Here is an 18,029-nt window from a genome sequence, read left to right as displayed (position 1 = left end):
CGTTAGACTTATTTTGATATAAAAATTGTACGCTGGATTTGTCAAAACAGTTTGCGGAACAGACCGCTACAAAGTGCACATCGCAGCTTGCAGTGTAACACGAGTGCACTACAGTGTGAGCGAATTTCCAAAGAGCCATCACACGATCCAAAGCGAGAACGTTATATCAGTTTTCAACTCAGATGGAACGTGCTTCGCTGTAGACAAAGACGTAAAGCACGTGAACCCCAGTAAGACTTTGTTTCTCTCCCTTCTGGAAGATGTCCGCTGTGCTTCGCGAGCAGAATACTTCACAAACCTTGTTGTCTGTTTGCAGTGGGATAGATTGACGTGTGGTCTTACAACTCATCGATTAACGGATAGGCATTAACACACGCAAAATGGCACAGAGACTGTGAGCGACGCCATAACGGAGAGCGCCGGATTGCGTTTTAAGAACCTCGGTCCATTTAACGAGTACCCAAGCCTAAGAAACCAAGCTTTTTTTTTTCTGCCATCATCCAATTACAGCTGCCATGATGGGAAGTCTAACCTGCATACACGTGCTCGCCAGAGTAATTCCTTCGAGGCTGAGCCAGCACAGCTTGTATCTCATGCTTTACAAGTTAGATAGCAAAGGGAATTGCACAGCACTGTCAGGATGGTGGGTGCCGACAAGCGACTTCCTCCATAGTGATGTGCAGATAGCTCCTCGTCGCAGTTAACACTGCTGAGTAGTGAGATGGAGAATGACAACTTATCGAAATTTCAGTATGTCCGTGGCAATAAATGTGGCATTTTGTCCAGTTGTTTTTTGACAACAAGAGCTTATCTTTTTTTTTTCGAAGTGCATTGCACATTTGATAAGAAGCATAGATAACACAGCGTGGCTCGGCTCACATTAAATATAGCCTGAGATATTCTTTATTACATTCAATGAGGTTGTAGTATGGCTGCCAGTCAAAGCACCAGTACAATACTAAAAGCTATTACTTGTGTTCGCAATGAAAAAGTACGAGTTGGAACCGCGGCACATGCCCCGACTAGTCGCATCGTTAATGTCACTTGCAGCTTCCTGCGCTTGATGTTTCGATGCCTATTGAGTGGTGCCGTTAATAGTTCATCAAATAGCGCCTTCACGCCCCGACTCCCTAGGATGACTGAAGTTTATTTTTTGAACGTTAAAGGCTATACTCTCCGGGTATATTACAACTGAAACGACTTACTGTTGCATCTATAGCAAAATGTCAGATTGCAGCACTTGCATCCGTTCGTTTGGCCGTGCTTCTAGCTCGGGTGCCCGCCGCAAGATGTCGCTGGCCATGAGCCTGGTTGGAGACCCAGCGCTGGTCATCCTAGACGAGTGCACATCCGGCGTGGACCCCATATCACGTGGCCGCCTGTTCCGCGCAATCACGCGCATCCAGCGGTCCAGCGGCATGGCAGTGCTCTTCACGTCGCACTGGTAGGTCGCTACTCGCAGTCACACGCACGTGCTTGGACGTGTTGCGCAAACTGAGTGTTCAAGGCGCAGACTCTAAACTGACAGCTCACACTTTGAACGAAAAGCAGGCATGAAATTTACTGAACGCAGTTAGGAAGGGACTCAAGAACAGAGCTGGCACTCACAGTCCCGGTATACGCGCTATACAGGATCTTCTCCCAGCAGACTTGCAGATATATGAGCGTTCTATACTAATGGATCCTATGCCTTGCGGCTACTTTATTTACTGATAGTTTCATGGGAGATGCCAACCCAATTATGAGGCGCCGCAGGTAATATTGGTACACTTCATTGCTGGTGAAAAAATAAATGCCATGCATGGAAGACTGATGTGAAAAATATGGCGAGAGCATTCTAGACTCACACTTCTCCAAAGTCATGGCTTACGTTGCAGCTCGGCATCCTCATTAAGAGGAAGCTTTAGCTCCGGTGCTCCTATCTAAATACTTGTAGAAGGGGAATTCGTCTTTCTCGGCAACCACTGCAGCAAATTTGACGAAGTTTGTTGTAGTTAAAAGAAAAACTTGGGGGGGGGGGGGTAGTTCTAGTGACTGCTCGTTTCGAATTTTTCATTTAGGTCATCAGTCTTTATGAAAAATTGGCCAAAGTTGCAAATTTTCAGAAAACGAAACTATCAGGTTTAAGGCTCTATAACTCAACAACGAAAATTTATGTCACAATTCTGTGCATTTCATCTAATAGCACATCTACAACGGACAAAATTGATATGTTACACATGAATCTAAAAAATTTAGTACCATGGAAAGACGGCTTCTGCAGAACCCTTGTACACAACGTAATCAATTCATGTAAGATACAAATTGACATACCAAATTTGTCCGCTTTGACTGTTATAATAGATGCCGTTGACAGAACCGCGATTTCTGTTCTTGATCCAGAGCTGTTAATTTGTAAACGTCGTGCTACTATATTTTCGAACTTTCAAATTTTTCGAAATATTTTAAACAAAATTCAGGCCGTAAATCGAAATTCCGCTTCCAGCAGACACTACAATTTAACTTTCTCTCAAATGCAACAAATTTCATTAAAAGCGATCCAGAGGTTATCTTAGAAAAGCGTTTCTGCGTTTTACATGTATTTGAATAGGCCGCGTCGGAGTGGGGCCCGAGCTAAAGATTCCTTTTAAACAATTTGTCGAGGGATCAAATACATGAATAATAATTGCATTGCCATTGCCAAAGAGGCTGCAAACGAATTCTTGAAGGCTACGCACCGTAAAAACAAGTAAAATATATCATTCTTCATAAAATAATATACTCGTATTTGCCAAAAATTGTGTCCAAAATAACTGATATCAATGCTTCCATGTTTTTTGTCTATTTAATAAGTAAAGAAAATATCACACGAACTTTAGAACTATATCAGTTCGAAACCAGCAAAGCAGTGTATTCCGCTGATATGAAAAACGTAAAACCATGAAATGAACAAGTTGAGGACAAATATGTTAATGAAACTTTGTCATTCAAGAACCGTGTTTACATTCATGTACGTACGCAACGGCCAGTGCAAAATATCAATGACGCTGGCATTTGTTCCTATGTATTACGCAGGAGCAGCTATCAGCGATCGTTTATCGTGAGTAATTGCACCGAAATTATAGTCGCAACATAGAGCACGTATAAAAAGCAGGAGTTCTGCAAAATATACGAGGGAGAGTAAAATGAAAGTGAGCCAATGCGAATACATGACAAACGGGGTACTTTATTTAAAAGTAGACTCCATGAGCATTTAGACATTTGTCCCATTGACTAAGGAGCCGCGTGATTCCGGTCTCATAAAATTCCCTGGGCTGCTGCTTCAAAAAGTCTTCAACACGAATGGGGTTCCCTTGAGCTGTTCTTTTTTTTTTTTTCGGTTGCCCCAAAATGTGGATGCTGCAAGGCGACAGATCTGGGCTGTGGCGGATGCTGCAGCGTTTCCCACTTGAACGTTGCCAGTTTGTATTAAATACATCAGAGATGTGGAGACGGGCATTGTCGTGGAACAAGATGACCCCATTCGTCAATTTTCCACATCGTTTTGGCCCCTGACGATCGAGAAAAAAAAAAGCCAAAAACAACTTTCCGCCGGAAACGACGGCCTTTGCCTTCTTTGCGGGTGGTGAACTCGAATGTTTCCACTGTAAGCTTTGCCGTCGTGTTTCAGGGTCATAGTAGTGGCACCATGGTTCGTCCCCGATCACAGTTGCAGACAAGAAGTCGTCACCTTCATTGTGATACCGGATGAAATGAGTCAAGGCAGCGCAGAACCGCGCCGTCTTCTAGCGGTGGTTAAAAATCTTATCCATCCATTGCGCACACAAGAGCCGATAACCGACATGTTCATGAATTATGGCGTGAACCGAATCGTGACTGATGTTCAGACGCTCTGCCAGTTCACCAATCCTTATCCTCCGTTCTTTTCTCATCAGCTCATCAACTTTTGCCATTTTGTTGGGGGTGATTGCACGGTGGCTTTGACCCGGTCTTGGATCGTTTTTGCAGCTTTCACGTCCTTCTTTGAACCTAATGCTCCAACGCTTCTCAGTGGCCAATGAAATGCAATGTTCAACGTACACGGCAGCCATACGGCGACTAATTTCTTTTGACGAAATACCCTCAGCAGTCAAAAACTTCAAGGCACCACGCTGTTCAACTTTTGGAGTTTCCAATATGTCACGCAACGATGTTCAACCGAATGTATGAGAGCATTACAGAACCTTTATCCTCACACCTGCGTGTCACTTTTGTAAATGAGACATCCCTCTCTTCTACGCACATGCCTTGCAGATAATGAACCGAACCATTATTGCGCGGGGTGGGTAGGCTCACTTTCATTTGACTCGCCCTCGTAGATTAAAAATACGAAGATACAATGGGATATACAAATACGAAGATAGAGCTTGATAAAGGGCAAAAAAGCATCACTGGAAACAAAGTTCACTGCACGTATACACGACATCTCCCAACAAGATATTTAAATAGACGTATAAGTCTCCAATAAATGTACGTATCTAAGAAAAAGTCACGGTGTATAATGCGTCAAACGAAGCAAATAAACATGTTGCGCAATCACACATTCACAGAATCCTAGATACCGCCCCCATTCCGTCCACTCCCCCGATGTATCGCGCGCGACGGAAGAAGACTAGTTGCTCTCCGCTTTTCTCCTTTGCACACACAAGACTGAGTCACCATCGTCGGCTCACCCATTCCAGCCCCCCCTTCCCGTACGCTTTCACTCGCACATACAGATACGGCGCTCGGTAACGATTTTATCGCCCTTGCACTTTATACGAAACATGAGGGCGACGGTGACGGCAGGAATGCGCTTGGAGTGCCCATATAATTGATATCGCAATAATATAGTAAGAGTATCCGGCAACTGAAGCGTCCCGTGGCTCATTACTTTCCGCAAAGAAGTAACGAAATCGAACTTTCAACATGCAACAATTCGCTGCGCCGCAACAATGTATTTCCTTTTTTCCTTTTGTGGGTCGGGGACACCGAAATTTTAAAAAAACCCAAGGAAGATATGTTGGCCACAATTGAATGCCTACTTTGCGCACCTGATGTGGCTACGGAAAGAATATCGAGAAAAAAAACGTGAGACGCTTGGTCCACAGGGAACCATACGCATACTGCTCGGTATCCTACACCGGCGAGCAAAGACTTTACGGAGAGGTTACCCTCAAGCGAACGCGGTGCAATACGTTGAGTCCCCACAGTGATGGCGGCGAGCGACCATTGTTTCTTTTTCTCGTCTGCTAGCCAGAAAGCCTCTAAAACTCTGCCAGGCGGAAATCTACTCGGTCAGAGCAAACCGAACACGCACGGAAGTGCGCCGCGCGAGGGTCAGGGCAACACGAGAAAAACGTATGTGCTCCGGCTGGCTCTGGCAGCCCGCGGGTAGGGTAGCAAGACCAAATAAATTGAAGACGCTCAATGTGTTCTCGCGAATAAAAGTCAAAGTAGGAAAAATAAATTAGAACGTAGTTACCTTGGCTGGCTTTAGTGTCTTAACATGGATGCTTTGGCGTAAGCGGAAAAAATTTTGATATTTTTTATGTGACATGACGGCACAAATGAACCACCACAACGCTTCGTCTCATCGGACCTCGCTGCGTGCTTTGTCAACTTGTCTAATAGTGTGTTGATTTGGCTTGTCCCGTTGTATGTTCCAATCCAAGACTTTAGAAAAGTCAATGCACCTTTGGCGTCAAATGTTTATAATAGCATTAGACCCAAAAATTTCCGCAATTGAAAATCTAAAGCACTACTTAAGAAATGTCAATGCACATTTCACATTAAAATTTTATGAGATTTATACCCATAAAGTTTCGGAATTGATATCCATGTGATCCGTGGATTCCGCGGCCTCCGCGAGATGCCGCGGTGAGCCTGTTTGTCATCAAAACACCATTGAAACTTTGGGCTCGGATGGCGCTGCTTGCGTTATGTGACTCCCGATGCATGGGCGTTGCCACGAAATCCAGCCCGAGTTTGCAATTTTTGCGGTGAAATATCTTCTCGAGCATGAAAAAGACATTCTAGACAAAATCCAGAATGATTTCCGGCGCCGGGGGTTGCTTTTGTCGGCGATGCATTGACAGCACGAAAAAATTTCGGGGGGGGTCTGAAGCCCCATAAGCTCCTCCCCCCCCCCCTGTCTACGCCCCTGACCGGCACCATCATCCTCATCCGGTTGTCTACTTTCACTGAGCTGGCTCGACTCCATCGAAACCCTGTGCTCCTCGCCTCTTGTCAACCAATATAATAACAGAAACTGCTCAATGTAGGAAATGCTACCCTTTTTTAAAGCAAAAACGTGTCCGCCTACAAACGAGGAGCACGTTTGATTGAGCTTTTCAAACAACGCTGCGAGGTGCTGCCCAATGCTTGCGTCGGTGGTTACGTAAATTTGACGTCAGGAGATCCGAATAAAAACAGACAGTTTTACGTTATAGGGTCCCAGGGCTGCCTAATCATAGCCAACACTGGTAAATACAATGTAATGATATTTACACGTAAACATTTGTATTCCCCTTTCAGTTACTCGGTTGACAACAGCCTCAACGCCCACGCATCCTCATACTACTTTGGCATTCTTCTAACACCTAGTTTTTCATAGCCTGCCTACAGCGAAAAATTTGGAGGACTCTTAAGCTTCGCCTTTAAGAGTAGAACACGATAGCATTCGAAGATCCCTGACTGCTTCTCACGGTTCCCTGCCACTGGAGCGTATGTAAACTTAATGCTTACCGGTAAACGCTGACCGCGAACGCTATGCACGAAGTCCACTCTTCTGGTAGAAACGCAGCTTCTGGCGTGGGCCGCAGTGCGGTGGAGGCGAGCGCCAGCTGGAGGTATGGGAAGGAACCGGGCGCGCGCAAATGGTGGACACCGTGGCCGGTCTATGAATGGTGGAAACGCTCTAAATTCGTTTTCTTTGAGCTTTCGCGTGACAGAAATATGACAGAACTACGCGAGGTAAAGATTGGTGGGATTCGCGAGGTAAAGGTTGGTGGGAGGCGCACGCTGAAAGAAAACGCACGCCCGCAAAAGCGCCCTGTCGTAGTGCCCTATTGGCACCAGGTTTCTCACCGCCTCAAGAAGGTTGGCGACAGGTGCGGGGTGCGTGTTGTGTTTTCCGCACCGGAAAAGTTGGGACGAATGTGTCGCCTAGTAAACGAATCCCAGAAGAAGCCAGCCTGCAAAATAAAGCACACCAAAACCCTCGTTGAATGTGACGTCGGTGTTGTGTATAGTATTCCCCTCGCCTGTGGGAAATGCTATATTGGCCAAACCGGGCGCTGTCTGAATGAACGCTTGCTAGAGCATCGCAGGAATGCTACTTCACTAAGTGGCGCTGGTCATTTAGCCGACCACATTCGCCGTTGCTCGCACAAGCCAGCATGCAAGGCGTTTTTCGAACGAACACGTGTGTTGCGCAAATATAGCAATCAGAAAAACCGGGAAATTTTTGAAGCGTTTTGTATCTCCAATGAAAACGATTACTGTGTCAGTGCTCCTTCTGTTGTACTCGGGAAAAAAGAACTTGATTATCTCAGGGCAAACGGGTGTATCGAATCAGCTAGGTAGGGCGGGAGATGAGCAAGATTGCACTGAGTGTAGGAAAAAAGAGAGGGAAAAGTTCTTTCTTTGTTTCTTATTTTGGTTTGACACCTCTGATGACTGTTGCCTAGACCAAGGAAATATTTTTGAGTGGTCCTGCGCACTAGCAGCCCCCCACTCCCTCCCCCTGTGGACATAAAGCCCTGTTTTTCATGAATAAAATTCAGTTGAAGTCCGGCGTTCGTGTTGTCTTTCTCTTCTCGTCCTTGTTCAGTTGTGCTCTGGAACGATGTTTCGTAATGCTAATCATAACCAACTAGCCCAGCTGTCCATACTTAACCTCTTCTGCCACGCTACTGATGTCATTGATATAAAGGAGAAGCAATAGTCGTCCCAATACTGAGCCTTGGGGCACTCCTGAGAGTACAGCTAATGAATCTGATACATAACCATGCAGTTTAACTACCTGCGTACAGTTTGTTAAATATGCTTCAATCCATCTTATTATACATTCATTTATTCCTGCATTACGTAATTTGAAGATTATTTGGACATGAGGTACTTTATCAAAAGCTTTCGCAAAATTCGCGCAAACCACATGAACCTGTTGTCTTATATCTACTGCACGTGCAAAGTCATGAATTGTTTCTATCAACTGCGTAATAGTTGATTACATGGTCCTAAAGCCATGTTGATAAGGATATAGTAAATTGTTCTGATCTAGAAACCTGAGTACGTGTTTTGCTATTATATGTTCGAAGACTTTGCAAGTAACTGAAGTAAGTGACACTGGACGGTAATTTGTTGCCTGTCTTCGATTACCTCCTTTAAAGACAGGTATCATGAATGCGGTGCGCCAGTCTTGCGGCAGTGAGTGAGTTGTATAAGATTTTCGAAAGATGACATTTAGATAATGTCACATCCGTTCTTCGTATCGTTTGAAGAATACTGCAGGTATGTCATCGGGTCCGCTCGAGTTTTTCGTATCTAGTTTGAGTAGTTGCTGAAATACTCCTTGCTGGTGATTTCAAGTGGTTCCATTGGAACAGTAGGGGGAATAGGTAAGGCTTCTTCTAAACCCACAGTAGTTTCTGGGACGTTAAATACAGATTGAAAAAAATTGTTGAGATTGTTTGCCATTTCATCCTTTTCTCTTATAATGTCGCTTCCAACATGAATTCCGTCAATAATTTCTTTCCTATCACTGAAATATCGCCAAAATTTTTGGAGTGAGGACCTAAGGAAATCACTGAGGGTTTTTTCACAGAATGTTTGTTTAGATTTAGCCAAAGTACGTTTAAGTTCAATTTTTATATTGGCCAAGACCACTGGCGACTTGCTCTTTTTACGCCATCTCTTAATTTTTCTTTTCATATGAATTATATCTCGGGTGATCCAAGGACTTGTCTGCTTTGCTTTTTTAACCCGTGATGGAACACATTTGTCTATGCAATGACTTATAATACATTTGAATTCCTGCCATAATTCTTCTACTATTTTTGGACCCGTGGTACTCTTGAAAGTATCAAATTGAATCACCAAAAAATCAAGAATCGAAGTGTCATCAGCCCTAGCATAGTCCTTAATTTTTACTGGCACATAGCTCTTCATTTGCCTAGTTGCTCGGCTAGGCACATCGAGACAGATCATCCTGTGACCCGATATACCATCTTCTGCCGTCACATCGTAATCATTTAATCTATTTGATAGGAACACCAAGTCTAGTATGGACCTTGACGTCGGTGTAATTCTGGTATCTTCAAGCCCGATCTGTTTCAAATTGTACATAAACCTAATGTCTAGCATGTTTTCAGCGCTTACTGATTTTACACCACTATACGAAATATTTTTCCTGTTTATATGTGGTAAGTTAAAATATCCAGTCGTTACTAACCTAGTGTTCCGATTTACGTGAGAATATAAAAACTTGTTCAGGTTTTCGAGAAATTCAGGAGAGCTTGAGGGTGGCGGATATACAACTCCCATAAGGAAAAGAGTACTTTCACGAGGTATTTTACACCAGAGAGCTTCTGGTACTTCACAATCAATCAACGAAGCATTCAGAGAACTTTAACTATTATACACATCCCACCTCCACGTGAGTCTCTGTCTTTTCTGAATGTGTTGTAACTGGGAGGAACAGTGCAATCATTCGGTACATTTTCATGGAACCATGTTTCAGTTATAGTAATGTGAGGATCATGCAAAAGCAATAAATACTCAAGATACGTAGTCTTATTCACAATACTGCGCGCATTAAACGAGAGCAATCTTAGCTATATTTTTTTGTGTGTCTCAAATGAGCTGCATGAGCTATCAGATCCATTTGACTTAGTTGGTGCAACGCGCTCACTTCGCTTCATTTGATCAGTATTACGTTTGCCCGAATGCAAGTAGCGCTTGTCTCTGACGTCATCCCATGTGTATAACTGATCGTTTATCCGAAGTTTATCGTGCACAAGAACTACCTTGGCGCCTGCGTCTCTGTCCAAGGCAGCACTTTCCTATAACTTCTTTCGTATCTGCACTGTTTCCTTCGCATAGTCATTGCTTATCCTGATTGAAGTTCCCTTTAGCTTTGCGCAGATTTTGAGGACGGTATCATTTTCCTTGTAGTCATAAAATTTCAAGGTCACAGGCCTTGGTCTATCAGGATTTACTTTACCAATCGGGTGAATTCTTTCCACTGTAGTGATTTCTATGCCAAGAACTTTAGAAAAAATATCATTTACAAGGCGCTTTTTTAACACTTGTGCAGACTCGTTCGTGCATTAGTAAGACAAAACACCATAAGATTATTTCGCCTGCAACCATTTTCATAATCGATTAATTTTTCAGATTGTTTTTGTACGGTGGTCTCCAATTTATCTATTCTATTTTTCATTTCGTCGAACATGGCTAGCACACTTTGCATCTTATCAGTTTTAGCATTCACTTCTGCAATTTCTTTCCTGATATCATCTATCTTGCGATCCAGCGCATTGTGATTTCCAAGAATTTCCTGCAAGATTTTAGCATTTTTTGGGCCTGGATTTTCCTCAACATCCCCGGCCATTAGCAGCAACAGCAGTATTGACCAGCAATCCACCATAATAACACAACATCTACAAGGGCATGGCAGGACTAACAAGCATCTATTATCACTACGATACGTAGAGCAGTAACTAACCTGCAATAGCAGTAACGGCGTTTTAGGCATCATGCTTGTCAGCCAAGTTCCATGCCCTCTGAAGCCGATGTTCTCGCGTTGTTCCTTTTGTAGACTAATCGCTTGTGACGTCAGACCCGTGGCAGCAAGTCCGGAAAATGCGCACTCCAAGCTTGCATTTCTTGCGCATCGACGACGAAGAAGAGGCAACCGTCGTCCCTCTCCGACATTCCGACGAGAAACCACGCAGCATCTGCAATAGCAGTAACGGCGCTTTAGGCATCATGGTTGTCAGCCAAGTGCCATGCCCTTGTCATCGCAAATGTCATCGCATACGCATCGTCGTTTTTTTTTCTATTTCTGTGTCTTTGATTCGTCTCCTCTCATGTTCACACAGAGTGGTTTCAACAGCCCCGCAATCTTACAAACAGGCGCAGCCGTTCTCTTGTTACGATGAATGAAGAAACAAGGTTGACTTCCCCCTTCGGGCGTACGGAAGCATGCGAACTCGTCTTTGAAAGAACAGGGAGAGCGGCGCGGCCGGAATTTTAACACAATCGTAATCGTGAACATCATGTTCATTTCATTGCACGTTAGAAACCCCGTCGCCCCTCCCCTGAGCCTACCGAACTCAGCCCATGGATGCATGCAAACTTCCTGATTTATTCACTTCATGTAATTCTACGTTGTCCTTGTTTGTACTAGTTTCCTTCCCTCGGAACACAGCTTATTTAATAACGTGCGAAACTCCATTTCCTTACCTCAGCTGGAATACGATTTATACGAATCGTATTTTCTACCACCTCTGCTTTACAATCCACATTCTCGTCTTCGAATCTCTCCAAGTTACACCTGCCATTTTGTGGCGATAGCAAATATATGGACACTCCAAGCCCATTTCTGCCGTTGGTGTCGCCGTGATGTTCCTATGCAATCCAAGGGCGATAGCACCGTCGCCGCTAGCGCTGCGCTTTATGGGCGAGTGAAAGCGTGCAAGGCGAGCCGATCTCGCTCGCGCTCGGCTCGATCTCGCCCGCACGAAAGGAAGGAAAGCGGGGAGGAAGCGCGCCGTCTTCCGTCGCACAGGAGGCACAGAGGAAGGGAGGGAGGGCGGCGTTCTATTCCGGCTGCCACTGCGAATGTGGCGGCTGCGCGCGGTCGTATCTTGAGAGCGATCTGCGTTGGGGGCAGGGTCTAGGTGCGTCGACGGCGCGTAGCTCTGTGCGTGCTGTGCGTTGAAGCGATAGACAGCACGAAGGTCACTTCGCTCGCTGCTGCTGCCGCGCTTCCTAACGCCAGCGTGCTGACGGCGAGTGTCCGCGGTCATCGAGTGTGATGCATAATATTTGCTGTGCGCGCTGACACCATGCTTGTTAATTTAGTTAGCAAGCGAATCTTCGCAAGTTGGTACGGCCGATGAAACTACTATCCTTACTTCGTATGGAAGTCTGGTAATTTGCTCTCGCAATCGATGCTTCGCCTTCTGAGCGAAACTCTGACTTTTTTTCTCTTTCTATCGCACGTTTCCCCTGTCGTGCGCTTACTGTCCGGTTTCTTTATTACGCAAAAGCATATCTCATGGTTTGACCTCGTCCCCGCATTGGTCGCAGCATGCGCGAGTGCGACCAGCTGTGCACCCGCGTCGGCATCCTGTCGGGCGGCGACTTCACGCGCGTGGGCGACACGGTGGCCCTGAAGCAGTCGGCCACCCAGGGATGCACCATCATAGTGAAGCTGACCGTGGCCCAGAGCACGCAGGAAGGCTCCATCAAGGAGATCAACCGGGGCATCAAGCGGGAGTTCCCAAACTCGGTCATCGCCGAGAAGCGAGAGGTGAGCGTGTGGACCTCTTTTAACAACTTGTTTAAAGTTGCCTCGTTTGAGTTCATTAGGAGGCCAATGAGTTTCAAAGAATGCCAGCAGAGGGGGCAGGTAAGCGTTCGCGTATTCACGACCAGATTTGAAGCAGGCGTGCTTGCAGGTGAGCGTGATATGGGTGTAAAGGTCGTTGCTACGCGAGCAGTGCGCAAAAAAAAAAACGTGGGTCCGTGGTGATGCGACAAGATTTGGATGGATAGTGCGAGATAGGCGATGCACGTGAGTGAGAACACCAGCATTGCCGAGCAGCGAGAAAACTTGTAGAAAATACAAAATCTGGGTATTCTAAGACAGGAAGCCAGAGATTTTAGACGAAGCTGCTACTTTCTTGCCGCAAAATCCACCCTCTTCATTTGAGGGCGTATTGTACACGTGCCAAATGTGGGCCTACTGCTGACTGTACACGTGTCCTATCGTGTCCAAATGCGACTCTTCCACGGGCCTCAGAGGTTGGGCGACAGCTCTCCGTTTCAGTGTTTCAATATGGAGAAAGACATTCAACAAGAGCGGACACAACCATAGAGCTCAGCGTCCGAATTGACTGTAACGAACCAAACAGATGATGTAGAAACCTGAACCACACTTCCTGTTTCAGTTTTGGGCGCGCACGTTTTGAACGCTAGCTGGTACGCCTTACGCCGGCTGCGCTGATCGGCAGGGCATTTGTTTTGTTTCTACTGCTCAACGGCGGACTATCTTGGTGCGGAATGTTTTTTTATTATTATTTGCCAAAATAAATATAATTGCAAGCGACGTTTGCAGGCCTCCATCGAATCTGTCCTCTGTGTAACGTACAGTTTTATAGACTCAAAACGCCTTGAGAAATGAGGAATTATTTTGCTCTATATAAATGCTCGCTCCGGGCTTTCTTCTTTTTTTACGTTCATCCAATGTCTTGGCACCAAGTAGCAGCAGTAGTTCTCGTACAAAGCTCCACCACACGACGTCAGCTGAAAAAGAAAAGTAAATTGTAAGCCTGCGTCATTTTGGTATTTAGACCTGATAGGAAAACAGCGTATAGAGGCAAAACGTGAGAAAGTGGTGAATAGGCGACAGGAACACTTTCCAACGCGCTGCACTGTACAACAGCAGAAAAGTGACATATACAGGGTATATACATAGTATGTCCACAGTCTTATAACCCTCGCACACATGGACGACAACAACCACAGAAAATTCCATCAAGGCTGAACTGTCCCACGCACACGTCCTTCGGGTGAACGGGAACATTCACGCCTGTCCCAGCTGGCATGGCTGTTTTTGTCTATCCTTTCTTTTCTGCTCTTTACTCGATTGGCTCCCATGAACGATTCGAGAGCCTTGATAATGCATCAACATTGGCGTTACATGTTCCTTTGCGGTGACGCACCGTTACATTGTAGCGCTGTAGTGAAAGCGCCCATCTTGCTAACTTGTCCCCCTGCGGGGTGCTGGTTGTCAAATATGACAATGGGTTATGATCAGAGACAACATTCACCACTGCTCCGAAAAGCCAGTAGTCAAATTTCTTGAGTGCCCAAATAATAGCAAAGGCTTCTCTCTCTATAGTCGACCAGCGCGCCTGTGTCGGGTTAAAGCGATGGCTAGGAAAAGCGATCGGCTTTTCTTTTCCGTCCGCTGACATTTGAGCTAAACAGGCACCAGCCACCGTCGCCGACGCATCAGTGAATAGCCGGTACGGCTGATGAGGCTCAGGAGTGTTCATGGCGACAGCCAGACAGAGAGTTAACTTTTGACTTTCGAACGCGCACTGCGCATCTTCCAACCATGGAATTGAATTAGGAACCCCTCGCCTTGTCAAAGCTGTAAGCGGGCTCCCCGCATCGGCGTAGTTCTCTCTCAGAGTTGAGGGCACCGCAGTTTCACCCGTCCAAGTTTGCTGCAACATTGATAGGGACCCATTTGGGTTTCTACCATACAATGGACTGAACGGCGCCACCCCGGTGGTATCATGCGGCACTTCGTGATACGCCCACAGAACAAATGGGATCAGCTTGTCCCACTTTCTTCGGTCCCGTTCCATTACATGATACAACATATTTTTGAGGACTCTGTTCCATCTCTCAACCACTCCGTTGCCCTCAGGGTGTTCGGCAGTGGAGAACCTGGGTGAACAGCCCAGTTTTTCTAACATTAACTGTGTCAGTTGAGATTTAAAGTTAGTACCTTGGTCTGAACAGATCGTTCCCGGCACTCCAGTACGACTGAAAATTTCCAGTAAAGCCTCGCATGTGGCCCTCGCTGTCAGGGATCGGAGCGGCACTGCCTCATTGCGTCTTTCTTCTGGTAGGACCAGTTGTCTCACTTTGACTCCCGCTAAGGAATCCCAATGGTACAAAAGTCCGTCTGACTCGAACATGCTAGCTTTTCCATTTCTCGCATCATACGATCGAGGCCTTTTTCAGGCTTTCATCGGCTATCTGAGCAGCTCGAAATTCCTCCCGCTGACTGGGCACCCCATTGATATCTTGTATCAAACTATTCCCTTGCAATTTAGGGATTTCATCTGTCGTTTCTTCGCAACTTAGACCGCAGTCTGGGTCAGTGTTATCGACCATTTCAACTGATCGGACCCCAACGGAATTGGCTACCCGCGGAATATTTTCTCCTCCAAACTCCTCTTTTTCCTGCGCCTGTAGTAGTTCCCAATCTCCCTTTGACAGCAGGCAGTCAACCCCGTTTGCAAGTTCGTCTGTAACCGCGCACACCAGATCGATCCTCTGCGGTTGTATCACAGCCCCCGGGCGATGCATGCCTACGGGCAGCGTAGCTAGGTTAGCTCGAATGGTGTTTCCGAATGCCGACTCGAGTTTTACTGTTCGTGATGGCTCCTGTAAAACAACCGGCAACATACTTTTACGGACGACCGTTATCTCACTACCTGTGTCCAACACAGCTTCCGTTGCTATATCCCCGCATATGATAGGGATAAGGTCCAGATTTGACCTCCCTGAACTAGCATTTTGAGCTACGACTTGTACTCTAGCGCTTAGCACCCTTTCTTGCTCTGGTGGAGGTTCTTCACTTACAACAACAACCTTCTGTACCCTTTGTTTTTGCACAGTCGGCGTCTTCCCCTGCGGTTCTTTATCTGAAGCTTTTGGGCAGTCTCTGGCTAGGTGACCCTGTTCATGACACACGTGGCATTTTAAATTTGTCCTCTGCGGGCTAGCTAGTTTTGCGTGCTGCAGCAGTGAGGCTGTTGCGGCTGGCTTAGTTGCTCGTCCTTTCCCTTTAGCTTGCTCGAAAGTCTCGAGCACTTTCGCCACCTCCACTGGCTTAAACCAATCTTCGCCCTCCCGCAAAAGAACATATTCAAGGGCTTCTGAGCTTAGACTGGCTTTCATACGGTCAGCGACCATAAGCTCCGTCATAGCTTCTTTGGTGTTTGCATTGCGAGATTGAAGGTAATATGCCAAATAAGTTCTAGCGCGGGACGCGAACTGAGCCCAAGTTTCCTCCTTTCGTTTAGATGCCTTTTCAAACCTCTCCAAGTATTTAGCTGGCGTGAGCTTAAGTTCATCTAATACCGCCTTCTTCACAGTCTCATAATCTGTACATTCCTCGTCATTGAGGCCACGCAACAGATAACGAACCCGCTCGGCCAGCGCAGGCATGATCAAATGTACACGGCTCTGTGCTGGTACTTGAAAAGATGCAAACAACTTTTCGACCTCATCAAACCATATCGGAACGTCAGCGTCACACGGCAACCGGTATGCCTTAAGCACTTTAGCACATTGTGCTATTCCATTCGTGATGGCACCGTGCCGATCGCTTCCTTCCGACGCCGAAGGCGGCCTGCCCGACTGCTCAAGCTCCACTCTCCGTAGAGCAATGCGCTCGCACTCTAGCTGTAGGCGCACCTTTTCGAGCTCCAGCTCCAGGCGTCTCACCGCCATGGCTTCTGGATCCGTCGTGCTCGGAGCCTGCGCAGCGCCTTGCGCCTCACTATCCATTTCAGTATCCGACGTCTCAGACTCGGTCTCTCCGACGCGTTGCAGCTCCTGCCGTCTCTGGCCCTCTGTTTGTTCAGATGCAGTATCAATGTTTACGTTAGCCTCAATCGCATTTGCTGTTCTGCGCGTGAACACCATTAACCTCAGTGAACAACAGCCATGCCAACCTAGACAAAACGCAAGGAATCCCGCTCACCCGTTGCTGCTGGGGGCGCCGCCTGACGTCCTTGTCCAGATGAATTGCAACCCTTGCGGAATTCGCTGGTGGCCCTCTGATGCCTTGCGCCTGGCTCGCTGCTCGTTGCTCGTTGTGGGGCTTGCCGATCCTGTCGTGCTGCGCCAGTAAAGTTTCGTTCGTTCTCTGTCCTCGCTTCACCGTTGGATCTCATCGCTTCCTGCCTGCGTTTGATCAACAACTGCCGATCACCGTCCGAGAAGCTTCAAGTTCCAACGGTGAAGCGAGGACAGAGAACGAACGAAACTTTACTGGTACCTTATACATTACTCCAGGGTGGCGTTCACGTTACAACGAGTCTTTCACGCGGACAAGTTGGCTTCTTGATTTGTACGCGCGCAAGTGTGCGACTTGTGTGTCATAATTCCTAAAAATTATTGCAATCGTCTCGCTTATGCTGGGAGCATATGGAATAGGTGCAGTTTCCCATACTATGAATGGATTTGGCTCCTGGAGGCTCTGTGGAGTGGCGCTCCTGCTGACGTAGTAGTTGGCGAGGGCAGCCGTTAAGTGCGAGATTATGGTTTACTTTTTTTTAGATTCGTATGAACGAAGACGGAATGCACGCTTGAACAAAGAGGCCGCCACGGAGCGCTTGCGGCCTATGGGATGCACAGAGGCAAAGCTGAGGTACTTGCCCGAATGTGTGAGCTTCATAAACGCGGTTGTAGAGCGCCGGCAGCCGGAAGAACGTCGAACAAGGACGCCGAGGAAGGCAATTCGTCCGTTGTTTACTTGTTAAACCAGTTTTCCGAACCCCATATATATATATATATATATATATATATATATATATATATATATATATATATATAGCATATCATAAGAAGCCAACAAATATTGACACAAAGGGCAACATGGCGGAAATTACTTGTGCCTACTAAATGAATTAAACAAATGTTACATTAATCGAAATGAAAGTGGATTAAAAACAACTTGCCGCAGGTGGGGAACGATCCCACGTCTTCGCATTACGCGTGCGATTCTCTACCAATTGAGCCACCGCGACTGAATTAGTAGATCAGGGGCCCTATAACGTAAAACTATTCCAATATGTTTCTATTCCAATCTTCTGACGTCAAATTTGCGTAACTACCAACGCAAGCACCGGGCGGTTACCCGTAGGGTTGTCTTAACAGACCAATAAAAGACTCTCCTCGTTCATAGGAGGTCACTTTTGTTTGCTTGAAAAACGAATAACATTGCCTACACTGAGCGGCTTGTCGTATCTAATTGGCTGACAAGAGGCGAG

The 18,029-nt window shown here is 46.3% G+C and overlaps 1 protein-coding gene across 2 annotated transcripts in view; it reads left to right on the top strand.

Annotated features, from left to right (window-relative positions):
* Positions 1-18,029, top strand: part of LOC142572989 (phospholipid-transporting ATPase ABCA3-like) — a 124,898-nt gene that overhangs the window by 104,657 nt on the left and 2,212 nt on the right. For both annotated transcript variants that reach the window (XM_075682475.1, XM_075682474.1), the window contains exons 22-23: positions 1,271-1,444; positions 12,316-12,538. In XM_075682475.1, coding sequence (XP_075538590.1) covers positions 1,271-1,444; positions 12,316-12,538 — 397 coding nt within the window. The remainder of the gene's footprint in view (positions 1-1,270; positions 1,445-12,315; positions 12,539-18,029) is intronic.

The sequence above is a fragment of the Dermacentor variabilis genome, chromosome 2 (assembly GCF_050947875.1).
Source record: "Dermacentor variabilis isolate Ectoservices chromosome 2, ASM5094787v1, whole genome shotgun sequence".
Lineage (NCBI taxonomy): Eukaryota > Metazoa > Arthropoda > Arachnida > Ixodida > Ixodidae > Dermacentor > Dermacentor variabilis.
The sequence above is the reverse complement of the archived record's forward strand: the minus strand, read 5'-3'. Positions and strand labels throughout refer to the sequence as shown.